The sequence below is a fragment of the Furipterus horrens genome, unplaced genomic scaffold (assembly GCF_987537825.1).
Source record: "Furipterus horrens unplaced genomic scaffold, mFurHor1.1.pri manual_scaffold_4, whole genome shotgun sequence".
NCBI classification, from domain to species: Eukaryota; Metazoa; Chordata; class Mammalia; order Chiroptera; family Furipteridae; genus Furipterus; species Furipterus horrens.
In genome coordinates this window covers 136,727,443-136,750,973 of record NW_028327174.1, presented here as the reverse complement: position 1 = coordinate 136,750,973, position 23,531 = coordinate 136,727,443, and the positions used below count along the sequence as shown (strand labels likewise).

Below are 23,531 nucleotides of genomic sequence, written 5' to 3'. Positions count from 1 at the left end.
GTGTATTCTTTTAGCTTTCTTCTTTTTTTTTTTGTCTGGGAAACTCCTTACTTCACCTTCCATTTTAAATGAGAGCCTTGCTGGGTAGACTAGTCTTGGTTGCAGGCCTTTGCTTTTCATTACTTGGAATATTTCTTGCCATTTCCTTCTGGTATGTAATGTTTCTGTTGAGAAGTAAGCTGATGTTCTTATCAGAGCTCCCTTGTATGTTACTAGCTGTTTCTCCTTTGATGCCTGTAAGATTCTCTATTTTTCTTTAAATTTTGCCATTTTAATTATTCTGTGTATTGGAGTGGACCTCTTTGGGTTCATCTTGATTGGGACCCTCTGTGCTTCCTGGACTTGTGTGGCTTTTTCTATCAAGTTGGGAAAGTTTTCTGTCATAAATTTTTCAAACAGGTTTTCTATCCCTTGCTCCTATTTTTCTACTCCTGGTATCCCTGTTATACAAATATTATTATGTTTCATGTAGTCCTGCAGCTCCCTTACGCCCTCTTTATTCTTTTTCAGTCTTTTTCATTTTGTTGCTCTGTCTGAGAATTTTTTTTTATCTGTCCTCCAGCTTTCTGATTCAATCCTCTGCTTCATCTAGCCTACTTTTAATTCCTTCTACTGTGTTCTTCATTTCAGATATTGTGTTCTTCATTTCCTCCTGGCTCTTATCAGTAGTTTCTATGTCCTTTTTCATCCTGATGTAGTTCTAAGTTCTTTATAGCTCCCCTGGAGTTCTCTGTAGTTCTCATTGAGCATCCTTATAATCATTATTTTGAATTCATTGTCTGATAGTTTGCTTGCCTCAATTTCATTTAGCACTCTTTTTGGGTATTCTTTCGTCCCTTTCAATTGGGGATTGTTTCTCTGTCTTCCTGTTTTAGGTGACTCTTTTGTTTGTTTTTGCATATTAGACTGATCCTCTTTGACTCCATGTCTTTGTGGTATGATCTTCTGTGGTAGAAGACCTGTGGGACTGAGTGGCGAAGTCTCCTTCATCTCCTGAGCTTGCTGTTCTTGGGACATTTATGTGGGTTCTCTGTTTGTAGTTGGGTTTTGGTTGTTGTTGGGTCATGTCTTTCTCTTTGGCTGGCTGACTGAAAGTCACACCATCTACCACTTCTTATATGGTATTGTACAGGTGCTATAGTATGACCAATGTTTTACTATGGACCCAAGGTGAAATTGAGACTTTTTGGAAGAAAATAAGTTAAGTACCACATCATACCAATTTTCTTCTCATTGCACAAAGGATGGGAGAATTTGGTAAATATAGAAACTATAATTATACAGCTTCAGGATAACTTTTGCTCAACTGAAAGCCAGATTTCCAAAAAGACCAATTTTCATTGTTATGTTATAGATGGGCTTTGCAGTATTAAAAATCACGTCCTGAATAGGCCTCTTTTAAAGGAAAAATATAGAAAAGACAATTCATTGACTTACTACTGAACCACTGTAAACTGCCTAAAAATATGATGGTTGAAAAAAAAAAAAACCTGAAAGCAATTTATCTGGCAAATACTTATATAGAACTAATGATATGCTAGGATTGGTCTACATGCTCTACTGATATGTATATATCAACATACACTGAATGGTCAGGTGATGGTACAATGAAAGTGCTTTTCAGCTTCAATTACTACCTCCATCCTCTGGTACCTGTGACATCTACTCTCTATCTGGGAACTCTGAGTCCTTCCCTCTAAAGGAGTTCTAACTGCACCTTTGAGCATGTGATAACTTCAAGAAAACAAGGATGGATTTGTAAGTTTGTGGGTGCTCCTTTGTCTTTTTCCGTCTTTGTGATATGTTTATACTCAAGTGCCATCAAAATCAACTTTTTGGCCACATGTCTTTGTGTTTTAACTTTAAAACAAACTAGGGCAGAGGGGTGGGGGGGAAGGGAGAGAGAGAGAGAGAGAGAGAGAGAGAGAGAGAGAGAGAGAGAGAGAGAGAGAGAGAGAGAGAGAGCCCATCTCCATACTCAAAAGCATTTATTTTAGTAAAATCATTCATATTCTCTTCATGCCCCAAGTGAAATTTATTTATAATGTGTACAACACACTAAGTGAGATTCAATTTCAACCATCTTTGACATTCAAATCTGAGTGTAGTTCTTTACCATTCCCCAAAGAAATGCACTTTTTAACTTGCCTCTGCGTTTGCTCCATGAAAGGCATTAATTGCCTTCCTTCCTCTATCCAGGCATTTAAACTACTGTCATCTTATTAAAAACATGGCCAGTAGATTGGATTTTATTCTTCTCCAAGAAAAGATTTTCACTCCTGTTGCCTATTTGCTTACCAGCTGAGGCTGCATACAACATATTTGTTGATAATTTAAATTGATCTATGATTTGGGATAGAAAGAAAGGTTACAATACTGCCTTTCAGGGACAAATTCTCTACATTTTGAATGAAATAGGCATGAAAATGACTTTCTTCTGGGATCAAATGGCAATTTATGAAAGCTCACATTGAAGCTGTTTTTAAAAATAGAAGCATATGAAAGAAATTTTTAAAAACCCATGAAGTGGAAAAGAAATGAAGCAAAATCTCACAAAAATACCTCAACATAGAATGGCAAGGGCATGGTTTCTGATTATTCCTAATATAACATACCATGACATAAAACTCTATTACAGGGAACAAAATAGAAGCTGGGGACATACATGTTCTGCTGTTTGGTAAGAATAAAAGAAATTCATGAGCAAGTGAAAGTATAATCTTAACGTTAGCTTCAAGTTAACACTAAATGTATATGCTAAAGAATTGGAAAGATTTTACAAAGTGGATATGTGGATGGCTATGTCCTGTGTGGCTAAAAAGCATTCAGGCTCTGAAGGCAAACTGAGGAGCTGGGTGACTGAGCAAGTAATGTCAGTCACTTTTTGAACCTCAGTTTCCTCAGAGGTAAAACACAAAGTAATTCCCACGGCCACTGTTGAGAGAGAACTGAGATGTCTATCAGGCATGTGGCACAGAGTAGGCACTTAGAAAATTCCATTCTTGTTTTTTCTCTTTACCAACTTTTGTTTTTCTTGGACATTGCTTGTAGCAATTTTTTAAAGTATATTTTCTTGATTATATTATTACAGTAGTCCCAATATTTCTCCTTTTGCTCCCCTCTGCCCAGTACCCCCCTTCCCTCCAGCAATCCCACCCCCCTTAGTTCATGTCCATGGGTCATGTATATAAGTTCTTTGGCTTCACCCTTTCCTGTATTATTCTAAAATCCCCCTCTCTATTCTGTACCAACTGATTATGCTTCTTAGTCCCTGCACCATTTCTCCCCCTCCCCCCTCCCAGCTGATAACCTTCCAAATGATCCCCATACCTATGATTCTGTTCCTATTCTGGTTTGCTTAGTTGGATATTGTTTTTATTTTTTAGATTCAGTTGTTGATAGTTGTGAGTTTGTTGTCATTTTAATGTTCATAGTTCTATCTTTTTCTTAAATAAGTTCCTTTAACATTCCATATAATAATGGCTTGGTGATGATCAACTCCTTTAGCTTCACTTTGTCTGGGAAGCACTTCATCTGCCCTTCCATTATAAATGATAGCTTTGCTGGATAGAGTAATCTTGGTTGTAGGTTGCTTTTCATTACATTGAATACTGCTTGCCAGTCCATTCCTGCCTGCAAAGTGTCCTCTGAAAAATCAGCTGATAGTCCTATAGGCACCCCCCTATAGGCAACTCTCCTCCTCTCTCTTGCTGCCCCCAGGACTCTGTCTTTATCTTTCACCTTTAGCATCTCAATCATGATGCATCCTGGTGTGGTCCCTTCTGGGTCCAGCTCGCCCGGGACGCTCCATGCTTCCCAGACCTGTATGTCCATCTCCTTCACAAAATTTGGGAAGTTTTCCTCATTTTTTTCAATTCTTGCTTCCTCATTCTGCACTGGTTGACTGTTTCTTTCTTCCTTATGTTCCAAATCATTGATCTGAACCCCGATTTCCTTCACTTCACCATTGGTTTTGTGTGGATTTTCCTTCGTTTCACTTACCATAGCCTTCACTTTTTCTCTTATGTGTTTGCCACAGTCAAACATATCTGTCAAGCCTGTGAGCATCTTTATCACCGTTTTGAATTCTGCACCTGTTAGGTTGTTTATATCCTCATCTATTAGGTTGGCTATCTCTTCGTCGCTTAGTTCTCCCTTTGGAACTTTGATCTGTTTCCCCTTTTAGGCCGTACTCCTCTGTCTCCTCATTCTGACAGGCTCCTATGTTTGTTTGCCTCCACGTCCCAGGTAGAGCTGTCACTCCTGTTATGTTTTAAGGGGCGGAACCTTAGGGATTCGTCAGTACAGGGCAACCTGTTTCACCACATTGTGGTGCTGTATGTGGGGTGGGGTCCGACAGGGAACAATGCCGCCTGCCCAGCACTCGCTCCTTTTCCAGGCACCTCTCCCACTTCCGCACTGGACTGGCACCCCTCTAGCTGCTGCCCTGGCTGTCGTTTCCAGAGTGGGTGGATCTGCTGAGACCAGCAGTTTCTGCCTCCACCCCAAGCCCCACTTATCTGCATAGTCAGAAGCAATGAGACTCGATTTTCCCTGGTGCTGAGACCATGAGCTGCGAGGTCTGGTGAGGAGCTGGGAATGCTCCCCAAGTGTCTCTCCTGACTTTTTAAAACGTGACTGCGCTTTCTGCCAGCCTGCTGCTGCCACCACACTGTGTCCTCTATGCCCTGGCTCTGCCCCTCCTACCTGTCTGGATGAGTATTTCTTCTTTATATCTTTGTTTGCTGGACTTCCATGCAGTTTGATTTTCTGGAACTTCTGGTTGTTTCTAGTTTTAAGGTAGTTGTATTCCTTCTTAGTTGTGGAGGGCAATGCAGTGTGTCTATGCCTCCATCTTCGTTGGAAGTCCTTTACCAACTTTTAAGCCTCTGTCTTCCTATACTTAAGTCACACACACACACACACACACACACACACACACACACACACACACACACACACACACACACACACAGTGCCCTAGTGTCCCTAATAAGAGAGACTGCTGGAATCTGAGTTCAGGGGGCAAACAGCCATATGCCTGCTCAACTCAAAGGAGCCCTCATTTTTGTTGGGCCAAAATACATAGTTTTGGATCTCTCTGAGCCATCCAGTTCAATGCCTTGGATTTCCATACCTCTCCATGCCCACATTCTTTACCTCCTTTGAGAAGTGCTTTCAAAGCTCACTTTTTCTAGAAATGCTTTCTGGATGACCCTGCCCTCCGTGTTCACACTTGAGATGACTTTCTTCAAATTTGATGAGCACAGTTCACCTGTATTGGGAACTTACTCTGCATCTACTGCCAAGCTCAGCGCTGTATGAACATCATCGTGGTTCCCAATCTGGTTTATTAATCTGCACTTGTCATGATGTGAAATTGCATCCACAGTGTGTACTTTCATTCCTTCAGGAAAGAGAATGTTAGTCCTTCACACAGGTGATGCTAGTGCTCGAGGAAACCCCTTTCCTTTCCCTCACAGAGCTTCACCAAGAGCAGTTAACAGATAATATAGCACAGTGGTGCTCACATCTTATTCCTATTCCTCAGGGGCCACTCTGGGAGATCTTAGCTGCCTCTTCACCTTCCTCCCAAATACTTCAACCAGAACATCTAAAAGCTGCTGCTTTATACATCTTAGTCTCTAGTTGGCATATTTGTCCCTTTTATCCTTCTTTGTGAAAAGAGTCTTTGCTCTTCTTGCTTATTACATATAAATTTACAAATCAAGTTAAATTCCACGAATATCCTTTATTTTGGATTTTAATTAGGATTTAGAGTTCAATTCGTTGCATTTAGAGTTTACTTTGGGGAGAACTCTATAATATATCAATGATTATTTAGATAGTCTTCTATGTTCTTCAGAAATGATTATTTGTTGTTTTGCCATTAAGTTCTTAAACATTTCCTTTGGGTGAATCCTTGGTACTTTGTGGTTTTGTCATATTTCTGAGTAGGGTATTTATTTCTTTTATGTTATTTCTTGTCTAGAGGAAGGCTATCAAGTAGGGAACACTGGTAAACAATCTGACAGGAATGAACTCTTTTTTAAAAAATTAAATTCATTGGTGAGTGAACCTGTAATAATTCTAACAGCTTAAAAAACTATTTACTCTTCCCTGTAGGAACTCCTTTATCAGTGGGATTCTGCTATTAATAAAAAAATAATTTAAAAAACCCTAATCTAGGGTACAGGAAAGATGATAAAAAATAGATATTTGCTACTAATTTGTGAGGCTTTTACCATCAAAATGTCCTAGAATTCAGGTCACTGGAGCTACTCGTTCATACCGCACTGCCTGAGCTTGACTAATAGATGGCATCAGGATGTCACAATAGCCACTGAAGAGGGAAATGAGGGAGCAAAATGGCCCTTCAGAAATGCTCCCAGGATACTCCCAACCAATCTGAATGTAACATAAATGTGTTGCTCTAAGGTGAAAACAACAGAGACAAGCTCATAACATGAAGTGAATTGGGACCTTCTAACCTGTCCATCTACTAGCTGAATAACACCAAATGACCTCGACTGATATGAGATGGAACAAAAGAATCACTTGCTGATCCCTGCCCGAATTTCTGACCCATGAGATCATGAGCAATAAACAATATGGTGGCAGTTTGAAGCCACTAAGTCTTGGGTGCTTTGTTACATATCAACAGACACTGAAACACAAACACTGCTACATCTTGTCACTCAGGCTCAGAGGCTGCACCAATCACCAGTTAAAGCTTTGGGCAAGGGCTCAACATTGGGGTTTGGAAGACAAAAACACCTGAGGGGCACAGATGAGAAAAAGGGAAGTGTTTTCCAATGGGCTGTCTGTCCTAGATGATGTTTTCAAGTGAAGTTGAAAACTTCCCTTTTTGAACACTGACTGTATGCCACACAAAGCACTACTCAGCTCTGTGGGTGCCAGGAACACTAATGAACTGTCCTTTAGTGCAATAGGGAAACTACTGCCTTGTATGTGCTGTCAACTTGGTAATGTAACCAGCACGCTCTACAATGTTAAGGTGACAATTTTGCACATGGACATGTGAATTCAAATGATTAGATGCAAACTAAAAGAGAGATGACTATTTCTGAGAGCTGTGGGGTTCATTTTTGGGGCTGTTTTTGGAATGGAAAATGATTGTGAATTTTTGGGGGAAAATACCAGAGCAATCTGTTTTCTTGGCTGCATGCTGTGGAACAATTTTAAAGCACTGAAGTTCTTTCCATATTTTCTAATCACTCGAGTCCAGAGCTGATTATGGCTCTCAGCATTCTCTCAGGTTCACATGACTGGAGCACTCTGTGCATTTCAGGGAGTGGTTTCACTTTGGCAGTAGGCACCTGAATCCAGAAAGCACACACTGATACAGCAGGAGCAGACATTGTAATTGCGGTGCAGCCCTGCAATGGCCAGGTGCTCCAGAAAATCACTGCTGGCCCGACTCCGAGACAACCCAGATTCACTTTCTCTCATCACACTGAAATAAAACAACCTCCTTCACTAAGCAGAAAAAAATGAAAAAAGGTCCTACGAGACACTGGATTACCTCAAACAAAAAACCAGAAATTTAGATTGAGACCCGTGGGCAAGGTCTCACACACACACAGAGACACACGCAGAGCTGTATATGAATACAACATCTCTGGAAGGAGCCCCAAGAAATTGGTAGCTGTGATTTCTTCTGGGGAGAATTAAGGGATCGAAGAAAATTGGGGGGGCTTATAAATGAGAAAAACTTATTTTTTCACCATATCCTTTTGAATATTTTGAATTAAAAATCATATGTTGTATTATTTTTCAAAATAACGGAACTGAATAGTTCTAAACCTGTATATGATACTTATGGTCTGCTAGACACTGTGTTAAATACTCTATATATTTCACTTCAAAAAATTTTTATTGTTTATGCTATTACAGTTTCCCCCCTTTGCTCCCCTCTTTCCAGTGACCCCCACCCTGCCTTCCCACAGTCAATCCCCAAACTGTTGTTCATGTCCATGGGTGATGCTGTATATTCTTTATCTAATTCCTTTACCTTCTTTCAACCAGTCCTCACCTCCCTTATTTCATTTCTTTAATATTTATAACAACTTTATGATATAGACATAATTCTATATCATCTTGATTTTACAGATGAGAAAACTGAGGTACAGAAAGCTAAAATAACGTTCAATATCACACAGCTAGTAAATGCAGAGCTGGGACTTGAACCCAGAAAGTCTAGCTTGGAACTTTGTCATCTTAATTACTATATAATACCACCTTGTCAAAAATAAATACACTCAGTTTTCTGCTCATAATCGAGTTGGAGCACCTAAAAGAGTTTTTATTTCTCAAATGGCCTTCCGCAAAGATAGGGTGAGGAAGATAGTGGCTGAAAATAACCGAGATACAATCTTAAACCTGTGGGGCTTTAGAGGGCTTTGAAATTGTGTCAATACCAGGTCAAATGCATGAGTTTGGCCAACTTGCTTAATCTTTCTGAGCCTTAGCAGCTATTATATGCCCGGGACTCTGCTAGACCTTTCGGACAACTAGTAAATAAAACAGAGTCCCTGCTATTGAGACACTTACTGTATCATAGGAGAGACAGGCAGTAAACAAGTAATCATACAGATTGTAATGTGAGCAATAAAGAAAAATTAAAGGGTGCATTGAGAGATGAGGATTGAGGGCCCTGACTTATACTGGGTGGTCTGGAAGTATCATTTAGACAGAGTGCTGTAGAATGGGCAGAGTGAAAAATAGGAGAGGTGGGGAAAGAGAAGTATTCCTGGTAGCAGCAACAGTTTATACAGAGACCCTGAGGCAGAAAAGAAGTACCTGTTTCAAGACAAAAAGGCCAGTGTGGCTAAAGCAAAGTGAGTCAAATTGGGTTTGGAGAAAGAGGCAGATCATGTAGACCATGGCAACTATTTCACAATTTTCCTAAAAGCCATAGGAAGCCATGACAGGTTATAAGTAGGAGTGACATAATTGGATTTAATTTTTAAGGAGATTACTTGGGCTCCTGTGTGGAAAATATACAAAGAAGAAGGCAACAGAGAACGTGGAAGAGCAGCCAGGAAGCTATTACAGAAGTCCAGGTAAGCAATGAAGATGGCTTGGAATAAAGTGTTGGCAGAGAGAGCAGTAGATAAATTTGAGATGTTTTGGTGATAAAATATTTTGTGAAATTAGAATAATGTTATCCATGAAGTGTTATTATGAAGCATAAATTTATAGGTGTGAAACTGTTTTATCAACTGTGAAGTGCTAAACAGAGGTAACTGACTATTATTATAGATGAAGAAACTGTAACTTGCCCGAAGTCACACAACTGCTCAGTGGCTGAGAAGAAGTTGACCTGTGATCCCTTCACTCCCTTCTCTGGGGCTGTGCCCAGGAGAAGGAAGAGAAGGCTAGTGACCAGAGCTGATTTCCTTGTCAAGTGGGCCCCTGGGTAAATAGAGTAATAATATTTAGGATGTGTCTGACTACTAGTAAATAAAAGTCAGGATCTATGAAGAAGGGCTCCGTGGAGAACATCATATCAACTACACAACTCTCTGGGGTATAAAACAAAAATTTTTCATTATTGAAAAACTCCACAATGAGAGGTGACCCTTGATATTCCCCTTTTATTCTGGGGAGTGGTATGCATCAATGAGGGGAGCTAGGACCTGGGGAGCTGCTCCTGAGGTCCCAAAGTTTCCTTTACTTCATTTGAATCTCTGGATTACGTGTACCTTTGACATTATTTAGCAAAGCTTTATATTGGGATATTGGGTAAGAGCTCTGATTTATATGACATGATTTGACAGTCTCATCCACATGTTTATTCAGTGGCAGAGGCCTCTTTCCCAGGTTATTAGCCCCCATATAATATCAGGTCTAATTATAAGGTCCATAGATGAAGGGAGAACAAACTTGGTGATATGTGAACCCCTTGATATTTATTTTATACACCAGATATCTACCTATCTGAAAAGTTAATTTTTTAGGATAGTTATGCAATTTAGGAAACTTGATGTATCTGCCTTCATTGTGAATGAGTAAAACTGGAAGAATTCAAAGCTGGAGTCTTTGAGATGGCTCATCTAATTTCCCAAAAAAGGTGAATCAGTCCTTTTGGGGCTCCAGTGACTGTTCCTAAGCACTTACCTCCAAGAGAGTTCTTCATATGCTTAGAAGTTCACCTCCCACTGCCCCCCCCCCCCCATTGCCAAAGAATCAGTACAATATGAATGTTTAGCAGTGAACATCATTCCCAAAACTCCTCTCGGCCCTCCTAGGTCATGAGATTTTTTTCTCTCTCTCTCTCCCCATCCCCCTCTTTCTCAAAGGTGCACAATTTATCTTAGCATACAACTTTATTTTGGAACTTAGGAAGTATGATGAAAAAGAATTGTCACTCTAGCTGGAAGGGAGAGAAACCTTTTTGTCTTCTCTGTCTCATAACAAACTGTATTTATGCTGGAGGAATCAAAACAGGGAATCAAAATATAACATGGATGTCATATTCTGCTCCTGGTATAGAGGTCTCTAATTGTGAACTGAGCTGCTGCAGAGAAAGCACAGGGCTTCCTCTGGAAGATGCTAAACACAAGGACATTGGCAGGCTTGTGTGATGGAAGTGTAAACATGTTTTATTAAGAGAACTATGTCCTCTTGCCCCTTTTCAACAAGTTCCCAAACAAAAGCTTGATGTTTACCTTCAGCGAGTGGGTCAAGGGTGTGTATCATGAGCTGGAAGATGCTGTTCCTCATGAGACTGTTGTGGAGGGAAGCAGAGCTTCCACCTCGCTGGAGACGTGGCTTGGTCTGAGGAGGGAAACCAGACAGGGATTCTGTTAGTTCTCAGAAACTGAAGGCAAGTGCATTGCAAATAAGGTTCTTACTTTGTCTGGTGGTCACTTGTTTTTGTCACATGATCACATACTACTGACAAAAGATTTTCAAGGTACATTTCAAATTTCCCAAAGGAATGGCTCTCTCATATCCTTTCCTACAAATAAATTAATTGCTATCATGTTTTAGAGCTTAGTAAATGCAAATTGATGTGCTATATGCTTCACCTCCATTAGTTTATCTCATTCTCAGAATGAACCCAATGAACTAGATACTGTTATTATTCCCTTTAGACAGATGAAGAATCTGTCTTAGAGAAATGAAATGAGGTGTCCAATTCATACAGACAGAAAATGGAAGATAGAGGAATGGATTTCAAGTCTATTTCTTTCAAAATTTGTTACCTGAATCAGTGGGTAGTTTGTAAAATGTTTGGACTGTGCACCCTTATTGGGGTCCCCCTGGGAAAGTATTGAGACTTGGAGCCCTGTGTAGGCCAGGTGAAGGAAATGAAGCCTGTAAGACTTGACTGGAAACCTGGGAAAGCTGAGTGCATATGTGCCTCGCTGCTATAGCCAGTGGGCCCCAGTGGGAATTGGGCCATGCTTTACGTCCTTTGAAGCTTGCCCTGTTCTTTTACCTCACTTGATTGCTTTATTATACCAGAAGGAGAGGTTTTAATTTTAACTCAAAATGAACTCACCTTCTCTATTTTACAGCCATCTGAAGTCTTAGTGTCCAATACACCCCAACCTGAAGGAAATCTCAACATTTCTTCAATTGTTATCCATGGACAATGTCTGTTTTCTGAAATCAGCACTGTTTAACATTGATTGATGAGCTTTATGTGCATGCCCTATGCCCTTAAGCTTACTGCACTCAACAAAAGACCTTGGAGGAAGGCAATTGAGGCATTTGTCTCTCAGACATTTGCTGGCCTTCTCTCCTCTAGCACAAACTGCCTGGGAAGTCTTCATTTCATCTGTGACACCGGGGGATGTCTGCTGGTCAGGGGTTCCAAACACACCCTATTAGTAAAATGTTTGAGTATGTATGTATCCATACCTATATCTGAATCTATATCTACATCCACTCCCATACTAAGATATGAGCATATATAATAAAACATCTAAAAAAATGGAAATTATGAAGAGTAATATAGAAAGTAAGTGATAGAGGTTTTATTTTCTCCTTGCTCCCCAAGGAACACCCTGCACATCTCCTGGGGCTCCTCTTCTCTTCCCTGTACCACAGCTCTAATCCAAAAACCCCTACGGTCTGTGGTAAGTGTAATTTTAAAGAGAGAGAACCACTTATTATGAATTACAGAGCAGATTCCAAAGTTCAAGGGAGGGGGATTTCTTTTGCATAGTCTCCTATTAGAGTCATCCTTTGAGCAAATAAATGAAACTGACAGGTAAGAGAGGAAGAATGAACCTTTAGAGGTGGGGTTACCAACAAACTTTTATTTAAATCTTAAAAAAAAACCAATCTAACAAGTTCCCCAAATATCTGCATAGGAACAGTTTTCTCCCCCTTCGATGGATTTTGTGTTGGTTATCCCAGGGGAAGACGCTCCAGATGCCACACTCTACAGATGGGTAACATAATATGAGGAAATTAATTTCTTAGTGAACTTTTGGTCCAAAATCTTGACAATATTTTTCCGGGGTCAGATACAAACACAATACTGATTTCTACTGCTTTCCAACCCTCTACAATATTGGGTTTTCCCAAAATAGATCCACAGGGTGCTTCCCAAGAAAAGTCCCATAGGAGACTCCATGATCAGATACATTGGAAAGTGCTACACTCTAGACCAAAGCACATTTAGAGTTTTATGATACACATTACACCACTAAGTTAAAAAAAAAATCAGGTTATCTTGGTGAACTTGGACAGTATTTCTGAACTACTACCCATGGATCCTTACTTTGAAGAATATTTATTAACAATCATAGGGAGAGGGAAGATGGCAGCAGAGTAGGGGCAGTGTTCTCTGCTCGCTCCTGTTACGGAGGGACTTCAGGAGCGAATGCAGAGAGGAGTGACTGAGTGAGTATGGATCTCTGATAGCGTAAACAGAGAGGGGAGCATGGGAGCAGCGTGGAGGAGGGTGGAGGGTTTTACGATGAACTACAGGCTGAGTCATTCCAGGACCTGGTGTGTCTGCGGTACCAGGCCCGAGGGCTCATTAGCCGAGAGCTGCTTGGAGGCTCCCACTGCTAGGGGCGCACCGACAAGTGAAATCTCATAGGGAGTTAGGGAGAGGATTCGGCTGAAAAAGCCAGAGGCGTGGGAGAACAGTGAACAACCAGGACTGGGAGAAACTGTGTGATCTGAGTCTAGAGGGAAACCTCCTCAGCTGCAACCTCCAACCGAAAGCTCGGCATTCGGGGCGCACGCAACACTCGCGCTAGGGCCCTACAGAACAAAGGGACAGTTTTGGCACAAGGAGATGGGGCAAGGAGACGGGCTGCGCTGAAAAGCCACTGTGGAACTCTGGACTGGGGGAGAGCTCCTCAGCAGGAGAGCACTGCATGCCCCAGGCGCTTTGAACAATCGCGCTAGAATCCCACAGAACAAAGGGTCGGGTTTAGGGCAAGGACAGAGGTAGGGTGCGCAGGGCGTGTAAGCAGGGAAGCGAGCGGAGGCTGTGGCTCGGGAGTGGAGACGGTTTTGGGGCGGGGAGAAGGGCCCGTCGGGAAAGGCCACTGCGGAGCTCCAGACTGGGGGAGAACTCCTGGGTAGGAGAGCTCTGCATTGACCGACCACACTAGAGTCCTGCAGAACAAAGGGGCAGTGCTGGGGCGGGGAGGGAGGTAGTGCCGCAGGCATATAGACGGGAAAGTGAGCGGAAGCTGTAGCCCGGGAATAGAGACAGGACTGGAAGCAGGGCGGGGATTGCTGGCAGGTGCAGGCTGGTCCAACAGTGGGAAGGCGTAGCTGGACAAGCCTGAGGAGGGCTGAGGCTGCCACAGGAGGGAACAACTAAATGCAGCTCACAGCAGAGCGGCAGTAAGCCCACAAATAAAAGACTAGCAACCCCAGAATCAACCAGAAAAGATTTGAAACCCATGAAATTTTGAATAGGGGCAGACCCAGGAAGGAAGGAAGGAAAAACAAAAAACAAACAAACAAACAAACAAACAGAGACTGTGCCTAAAAGTTGAATTGAGTTAAAACCCTCTCATTCTTTTATTTCTTACTCTCTTACTGCCCCTCCCATCCTTTCTTATTCTCTCTTTTCTCCCCTCCTCCCTCCTTTCTCTCTTTAGCATCTCTCCTTCATCCTATTCTTCATTAATTTTTTAATTTTAAGTTCTTTCCCTTTCCTTCCTATTCTCTTCTTCTTATTTCCTTCCCTCCCCCCTTATCCTTGTCCTCCCTCCGTTTCCTTTCTCTCTCTTTCCTTCTTCCATGCTAAGTACTTTCAATTTTATTAAATTTCTTTCTTTATTTCGTCCCCCTTCCCTCTCCATTCGTTTTTTTTCTTCCCTTACCCTTATTTTCCTTCTCTCCCTGTATATATGCTCTTTCTTTCTTTCTCCCTATTCCACTTTATTTTCTAATCTTTTAATTTTTAAATTTTAATTTTAATCTATTCCCCTCCCTCTTCTCCCTCCCCTTCTTACCCTTTTTGTCTTTCCTCCCCATCCCTTCTCTCCTTTCTCATACTTCTCTCCTTCATCCTATCCTTTGTCAACTCTTCAATTTCAATTTTTTCCCTCCCTAATCTCTCCTCTTCCTATTTCCTTCCCTTCCCCTTATTCTTTCCCTCCCTAATCTTCTTCTTTCTTCTCTTCTTTCTTTCTAAGTACTTTTAATTGTATTAATATTTTCCTTTATTTTGCCACCCTCTCCCTCTCCATTCATTTATTTTTTCTTCCCTTTCCCATCTCTTATTCCTCTCTCTATATATTCTCTTTCTTTCTATCTCACTATTTTATATCATGTTTTAATCTTTTAATATTTTTAAAATTTTAATTCATTCCCACCTCTTCTTCCGCCCCTTCTTTCTTTCTCTTTCCTACCTTCATCTTCTCTATTTTCTCTCTCTCTTTCCTCTCTCCCTTCCTGTATTGCTATTTTCTACTCTGTATTTTTATTCTTGAAAAATTTCTCTAATCTGTTTCCTACCTTCTAACCCCCTCAGCCTTCTGCTTCAATTTTTGGCTGTCTGTCTGCTTGGATGTCTGTCGTGTCTATCCTCCCTTCCACACTAAACATATAGCATATACCTATTATATAATCCTAATACTATACACTTCCACTTTCTCACTTCATACTGCAACCCTCTCCTCCTTTTCAAACATACAGTGTAAATGTTAATTGCTGTCTTGCATAGCCTTGATTCCAATTGCTAATATTATTACTCTATCACCTTCCCTCTCAAAAATTACCCTTCCTTCATTTGAAACAACTCCTATCTGTTTCTCCTATGAAATAAGAGTCTCAATATCTCCACAAGTATATTAATACGGGTTCATTTGCAACCTATAATGAGATTGCAGTTGGGGGAGATATTGGAGGGTGTGGGTTTCTTGCCTGGGTTGTGTGATTACATTTTAACAGCATCTCCACAAAAGATCTCAAGACAAGGTGGAAAAAGTGACTCTCAACCAACTAACCAGAGGAAAAGACCCACCAAAGAGTAGCTGAAATACAACCAGACAGATTAAACAAATAACATAAAAGGCAACGCAGACAGAGATCCAAGATGGTGGAGGAGTAAGTGGAAGCTACACTAACCTCCTCCCAGGACCAGTCTGGATTTATAACTTAATTTTGGAGAAATCATCTGGAATAACCAAACGAACACTAGCTGGAAAGAAGTCTTATAGCCACAAAGAGACAGAAAAGGCCGCTACATCACAACATGACTGGTATGGAGTGTGGAGACGTGGAAGGGCTGGCCGGGCTCCCACGTGTGGCAGCTGAAGGGACTGAGAAACAGCTCAGCAGCCGGGGATTCCCCCTGAGAAGGGCAGGGTCTAAACCCCCAGCTGAACTTCCCAGCCTACAGCAACAGAGTGGAAAGTAAAATAGTATCCAGCTGTGAAAAGTGAAAAGCAACAGGGTTTCTTGCTAGCTGGAGAGAAACAGTGGGAGAAAAAGAGCTCTTAAGTGGATCACATATGAAAATATTTTGGCCCCCACTTACCCTGGGCTCAATCAGAGGGAAGGCAGAGAGGACTGAAGACATTTGGGGAGAGTTTGGCGTAGTGGCTTTGAAGGGAGAACTGGGGGAGCAGCTGATCAGGTCCCAGTGCTGACTCATCCCCAGTATGGCAGGCAGACCATTCCCCTCGAAAAGCCCTGACTACAGGAATTAAGCTGCCACACCCATGGTCCTTAAGCCTGATGGCTAATCACAGATTGAATAGATTAACAACTAAAGGAGATAGAAAAAGGTAGTAGATCTCTGGAAGTTTCCAACAGGCTGCCTAGGCCCAGACTGGTACAGGATCTGACGCCACCATGGGCAGATCCAGGAAGTGCAGATCATTCTAAGAAGCACCAATAAACAATAGGAGTCACAAAAATGGGGAGACAGAGAAACACCCCCCCATTGAAAGGAAAGGTAGAATCCCCAGAAAGAGTGCTAAATGAAATAAAGGGGAGCAAACTATCAGATATGGAATTCAAAACATGGATTATGGAGAAGCTCAATGAGCTCAGCAGAAACTACAAAGAACTCCAGGGAAACTCCAGGGAACTCCAGAAAAACTACAAGGAACTTACTGAGAATTACACCAGCATGAAAAAGGACATAGAAGCTATCAATAAGAGCCAGGAGGAAATGAAGAATACGATCTCTGAATTGAAGAACACAGTAGAAGGAATTAAAAGCAGGCTAGAGGAAGCAGAAGATCGGATCAGCGAGCTGGAGGACAACGTAGAAAATAACTCCCAGACAGTGCAACAAAATGAAAAAAGACTGAACAAGACTGAAGAGGTTCTAATACAGCTGCAGGACAACATGAAACATAATAATATCCGTATCATAGGAATTCCAGAAAGAGAAGAAGAAGAGCAAGGGATAGAAAACCTCTTTGAAAAACTAATAACAGAAAACTTCCCTAACATGAGGAGAGAAAGAGTCACACAAGTCCAGGAAGCACAGAGGGTCCCAATGAAGATGAATCCCAAGAGGCCCACTTCAAGACACATCATAATTAAAATGGCAACACTGAAAGACAAAGAGAGAATCCTAAAAGCAGCAAGAGAGAAACAACTAATAACATACAAGGGAGCTCCAATAAGGCTATCATCAGATTTCTCAGCAGAAACACTACAAGCCAGAAGGGAATGGCAGAAAATATTCCAAGCAATGAAAAATGAAGGCCTACAACCAAGAATACTCTACCCAGCAAGACTCTCATTCAAAATGGAAGGTGAAATAAGGAGTTTCCAAGACAAAAGAAGGCTAAAAGAATACATCTCCACTAAACCAGCATTGCAAGAGATGCTAAAGGGTCTGCTTTAAGAAGATGAAGAAACAGAGAGAGAGAGGAACACGAGTAAAAAGGGGGAAAATGAGAATGAATAAGTACTTATCGATAATAACCTTAAATGTAAATGGACTAAACGCTCCAATCAAAAGACATAGGGTTGCTGAATGGATTAGAAAGAATGACCCACATATATGCTGTCTACAAGAGACCCACTTTAGAACAAAAGATCTACACAGACTGAAAATGCAGGGATGGAAAAAGGTATTTCAAGCAAATGGACATGAAAAAAAAAAAACTGGGGTAGCAATACTTATATCAGGCAAAACAGATTTCACAGCAAAGGCCATAAAAAGAGACAAAGAAGGACATTTCATAATACTTAAGGGAAAAGGCCATTAAGAAGATATAACCCTTATAAACATATATGCACCCAACTTAGGAGCACCCAAATATGTAAGGAAAATTTTGAAAGACTCCAGGAAAGATATAGACAGCAACACACTCATAGTAGGGGACTTTAACACCCCATTGTCAACAATGGACAGATCTTCAAAGCAAAAAAACACCAAAGATACTGAGGCACTGAACAACACTCTAGATCAAATGGACTTAGTCAATATATAAAGAACTTTTCACCCCAAAGAAGCAAAATATACATTCTTCTCAAGTGCACATGGAACATTTTCAAAGATAGACCACATGGTAGGACACAAAACAAACAAGCCTCAACAAATTCAATAAAATTGAAATTATATCTAGCATCTTCTCAAATCACAATGGCTTAAAATTGGAAATCAACCTCAAGGAAAAAACTCAAAAACATTCAAACTCATGTAGAATGAATAACATGCTATTAAATAATGAGTGGGTTAACAATGATATCAAAGAAGAAATAAAAAAGTTTCTGGAAACTAATGATAATGAACACACAACAACGCAAAACCTATGGGATACAGCGAAAGCAGCCCTGAGAGGAAAGTTCATAGCAATACAGGCCTACCTAAAATAGCTAGAAGAATCTCTAATACAAAATTTAACCCTACAGCTATAAGAACTAGAGGAAGAGCAATAAGCAAAGCCCAGATCAAGTAGAAGGAAGAAAATCATCAAGATCAGAGCACAGTTAAGTGACGTAGAGAGTAAACTAACAATTCAAAAGATCAACATAGGTAGGAGCTGGTTCTTTGAAAAGACAAAAAAAATTGACAAGCCTTTAACCAGGCTCATCAAGAAAAAAAAGAGAGAGGACCCAAATAAATAAAATCAGAAACAAAAGAGGAGAAATCACAACTGATACCACAAAAATACAAAGAATTGTAAGAAATTATTACGAACAACTGTATGGCAAGAAATTTGACAACTTAGAGGAAATGGACAAATTCCTGGAAATCTATAGTCTTCCCAAACTGAATCAAGAAGAAGCAGAAAGCCTGAATAGACCAATAACAACTAGTGAAACTGAAGCAGTAATCAAAAAACTCCCAGCACACAAAAGCTCAGGACCGGATGGCTTCACAGGTGAATTCTACAAAACATTTAGGAAAGAACTAACTCCTATCCTCCTCAGACTCTTCCAAAAGATCCAAGAAGAGGGAATACTCCCAAACTCGTTCTATGAAGCCAGTATAACCCTAATTCCAAAACCAGATCAAGACACAACAAAGAAAGAAAATTACAGGCCAATATCGCTGATGAACATAGATGCTAAAATCCTCAACAAAATATTGGCAAACTGGATCCAGCAACACATTAGAAAGATCATACACCATGATCAAGTGGGATTCATCCCAGGGATGCAAGGATAGTTTAATATTCGCAAATCAATAAACGTAATACACCACATAAAGCAAATCAAAGACAAAAACCACATGTTCATATCAATAGACGCAGAAAAAGCATTTGATAAAGTACAACAGCCATTTATGATGAAAACTCTCAGCAAAATGAGAATAGAGGGAGCATACCTCAACATAATAAAGGCCACATACGAGAAACCTGAAGCCAACATCATACTCAATGGACAAAATCTGAGAGCATTACCCTGAGGTCAGGAACAAGACAAGGATGTCCACTCTCTCCACTCCTATTCAACATAGTCTTGGAAGTTCTAGCCACAGCAATCAGACAAGAGAGAGAAATAAAAGGCATCTAAGTTGGAAAAGAGGAAGTAAAACTGTCATTATTTGCAGATGACATGATAGTGTACATAGAAAACCCTATAGACTCCACAAAAAAACTACTTAACTTAATAAGTGAATTTGGCAAAATAGCAGGGTACAAAGTCAATATTCAGAAATCGAAGGCATTTCTGTACACCAACAATAAAATCTCAGAGATGGAAACTGAAAGAAAAATCCCATTTACCATAGCAACCAGAAAAATAAAGTACCTAGGAATAAACTTAACCAAGGAGGTAAAAGACCTGTACTCAGAAAACTACATAACACTGAAGAAAGAAATTAAAGAAGATACAAATAAATGGAAGCATATACCATGCTCATGGATGGGAAGAATCAACATCATTAAAATGTCCATACTACCCAAAGCAATTAATAGATTCAATGCAATCCCTATTAAAATACCAATGACATTTTTCACAGACCTAAAACAAATACTTCAAAAACTTACATGGAACCAAAAAAGAGCCCGAATAGCCACAGCAATTTTGAGGAAGAAGAACACAATAGAAGGAATCACAATACCTGATATCAAACTATATTACAAGGCCATGGTAATCAAAACAGTCTGGTACTGGCATAAGAACAGACATATAGATCAATGGAACAGAATAGAGAGCCCAGAAATAAACCCAGGTCTATATGGTCAACAAATATTTGACAAAAGGGGAAGAAACATCAAATGGAGTGAGAAGAGCCTCTTCAACAAATGGTGTTGGGGAGAACTGAACAAGGACATGCAAAAAAAAATGAAACTAGACCATCAACTTACACCATACACCAGAATAAACTCAAAATGGATCAAAGACTTAAATGTAAGCTGTGATACCATAAAAGTCCTAGAGCAAAAATAGGCAGGAAAATTTCAGCTATCCCACGTAGCAACATTTTCACTGATAAATCTCCTAAGACAAGGGAAATAAAGGAAAGAATAAACAAATGGGACTACATCAAACTAAAAAGTTTCTGCTCAGCTAAAGAAAATATCAGCAAGATGAAAAGGGAACCAACCATTTGGGAAAATATATTTGCCAATGAAATCTCAGACAAGTGATTGATCTCCAAAATATATAAAGATCTCATACAACTCAACACCAAGAAGACAGACAACCCAATTAGAAAATGGTCAAAGGACCTGAACAAACACTTCTTCAAAGAGGACATACAGAGGGTCCATAGACATATGAAAGAATGCTCAACATCACTAGCCATCAGAGAGATACAAATAAAAACCACAATGAGATACCATCTCACACCGGTCAGAATGGCCATCATCAACAAATCAACAAAGAACTTGTGCTGGAGAGGATGTGGAGAAATGGGAACCCTGGTGCATTGCTGGTGGGAATGCAGACTGGTGCAGCCACTATGGAAAACAGTTTGGAATTTCCTCAACAAACTAAAAATGGAACTGCCTTTTGAACCAGCAATTCCATTGCTAGGATTATATCTGAAAAATCCTGAAACACCAACTCAAAAGGACCTGTATACCCCTATGTTCATAGCAGCACTATTTACAATAACCAATTGCTGGAAACAACCTAAGTGCCCATCTGTAGATGAGTGGATCAAAAGACTGTGATACATTTACACAGTGGAGTACTATGTAGCAGAAAGAAAGAAGGAACTTCTACCATTTGCAACAACATGGATGGAACTAGAGAGAATTATGCTTAGCAAAATAAGCCAGGCAATGAAAGAAAAATACCTTATGCTGTCACCTATTACAGGAAACTAATGAACAACACAAACAAATGAGCAAAACTGAACTAGAGGTATGTAGACAAGGAGTAGACTAACAGTTACAAGAGGGTAGGTGGGAGGAAGAGAAGGGGGTAAGAAGTGGAAGGGTCTAGTCAAAGAACATGTATAAATAACCCACGGACATGGACATGGACTAAATGTTGGAGAAGGAGGGCACAGGGTGCAGGGAAGCAAGAGGGGGAAAAAAAGTGAGACAACTGTAATGGAAAAACAAACAAAAAAATTTTTAGTGGCGGAAAAATGAAAATATAAAGAATGGAAATGTCAGTTCAGTGAATATTAGAAGGACAAGGATTTTCCTTCACACTGTATCTTTTTCTCCCTATCTGATCCCTCCAGAATTTGGCATTCTAAAGAAGTAAGTAATGACATAAGTTTATTTGCATAAAACTAATAAGACCAGTTGTTAATAGAGGTTTTTTTTTTTTTTTTTGACCAAGACGTTGACCGGAATGTCATGCCTAAAGGAGACATGCTTGGGCTCTGGTTGTTACCAAAAAGCCCTGAGGAACTGGGACTGACTTTCAAAGGTAATAAAATCCCATTAAATAAAAGGCCTGGTACCATGGTTGTTGTGCGGTCCACAGCAATCTTTCCAGGGAAGGAATGAAGGTTGTTTTCCTGAAAGATGGCTAGAAGGGATCTTAAGGCACAATGGAAAACCAGAAGGACTTGGAGAAGACAGGTGTTTACAGGCAAGGCTGAATGCCAGGTATGTGGTTCTGCTTCTGTGCCCTGAAGGGCAGACTGAAAGTCACCCTAAATGTTCCTTGCATAAGTTTCAGCAAAGCAGAACTAAAGATCATAAGTGATCATTTTCTGCTCTTGTTGTGTTTATGAAAATGAACAGGATAAACTAAAAATGGACTTAATGCAGTCCCTTTAATGACAAGGAGGGTAATCTTAGGGAGAAAAATAATTATTCAAGGAAAATCACAAAGATCAGTGGTAGACTATAAAGTAGTGCAGCTAACCGTCTTTAAAATTTCTTTTCATTTAAAATATGTTTTCACTTGAAAGTTAAACTATGTCTGTGGTATCATCAAAGATGTCTAAGTTACAGGCAAGAAGAATGTCAAATGCCTTGCAACTGGATGTCTTTCCAATAAGACAGTCTTACAGATTTAGAGACTTGTTTGTAGGTTATGCTACATAAATTAACATGTGTTTTCTGTTTTCAAAGGGCATAAGTCTATGATCTCGTTACCTGAGTGATTGTCTGTATGTATAGGCCTCACTTAATCCTGTCTGCAGCGCTGCCTCCTGAGACTCAATGGTTTGGCTGAACTTAGTGGCTGGGTTGGTGAAGAATGGGGTGGTCTGTGGGCTTTACTTTAAAACTGGTTTCTCTTTTCTATCCTAATGGCTTGTACCGAAAGGGCCCAGAGGTCTGAGAGTGGGGAAACCTAAACTATTTCCCTCAGCCCAAACTAAGTATAATGGGCAAAAGGGTTTTGGACAGGTGAGATGTGCCTGGCACACCTTCCTCCAAAGAAGCCCCCTTTTTTTCCCCTAATGTGGAACATTGAAAAGTTAATCTCTGCCTTTTGTCATCTAGTGGTTATGGATTGAATGATGTCTTTTAACCCTTTTGCCAAATCTGTTGCCCCCAGAATATAACAAGGATGCCAGCCTGTTAAACCAAGCACGCTGTTGTCCGGAGACAGCCAACTCACCTGGAATATGCACGATCCTTCCCCATGAGGGAAGGCCACCCTCCCCTCCACACCCCCACTCTTATTAGGGATTTCTGGACCCAAGGGTAGGTAGGACGACGACCATGTCCAGCTTGAAGCAACTAGAGGAGCTTGAGACCTTCGCCCATTGTCCTTTATAAGATTATAAAGGGTCTTAATATCTGAGAGGAAGGGATTGTTATTTTTTATTGTTAAAATAATTAATTAATCATTTATTTATAAAAATAAAAAAAGGAGAAGAATATATGAAAGGGTGAAGCGGGAGAGCTTGTATGTACAAACCAGGGGCCTGGACTTGGTGGGGGGATTGCTGAGGGAGGGGTGCTGGGTGGAGGGGAGTAAAGGGGAAATAATTGGAATTATTGTAACAATATAATCAATAAAATATACTTAAAAAAATAAAAGGAAAAATGTACCCACTTAAAAAAAACAAAAAAATAAATAATCATAGTCTGTATGTTTGGAGACAAATACGAAACCTATAGTAAGCTTGAAGTTTGGGTAAAGTGTCTATAAAGTACATGGAAATATCTGGATTTCTTAGTGTTGATTTTATTATAATTTATATTCTAACTAGAGATTATGTTCCCAACTCAACAGGGTTT

The 23,531-nt window shown here is 40.3% G+C and overlaps 1 protein-coding gene across 1 annotated transcript in view; it reads right to left on the bottom strand.

Annotated features, from left to right (window-relative positions):
• The window catches only part of SLC24A2 (solute carrier family 24 member 2), a 243,780-nt gene that overhangs the window by 72,336 nt on the left and 147,913 nt on the right, over positions 1–23,531 (bottom strand). The window contains exon 3 of the mRNA XM_090275816.1: positions 10,695–10,803. Within this exon, the coding sequence (XP_090131942.1) occupies positions 10,695–10,803 (109 nt within the window). The remainder of the gene's footprint in view (positions 1–10,694; positions 10,804–23,531) is intronic.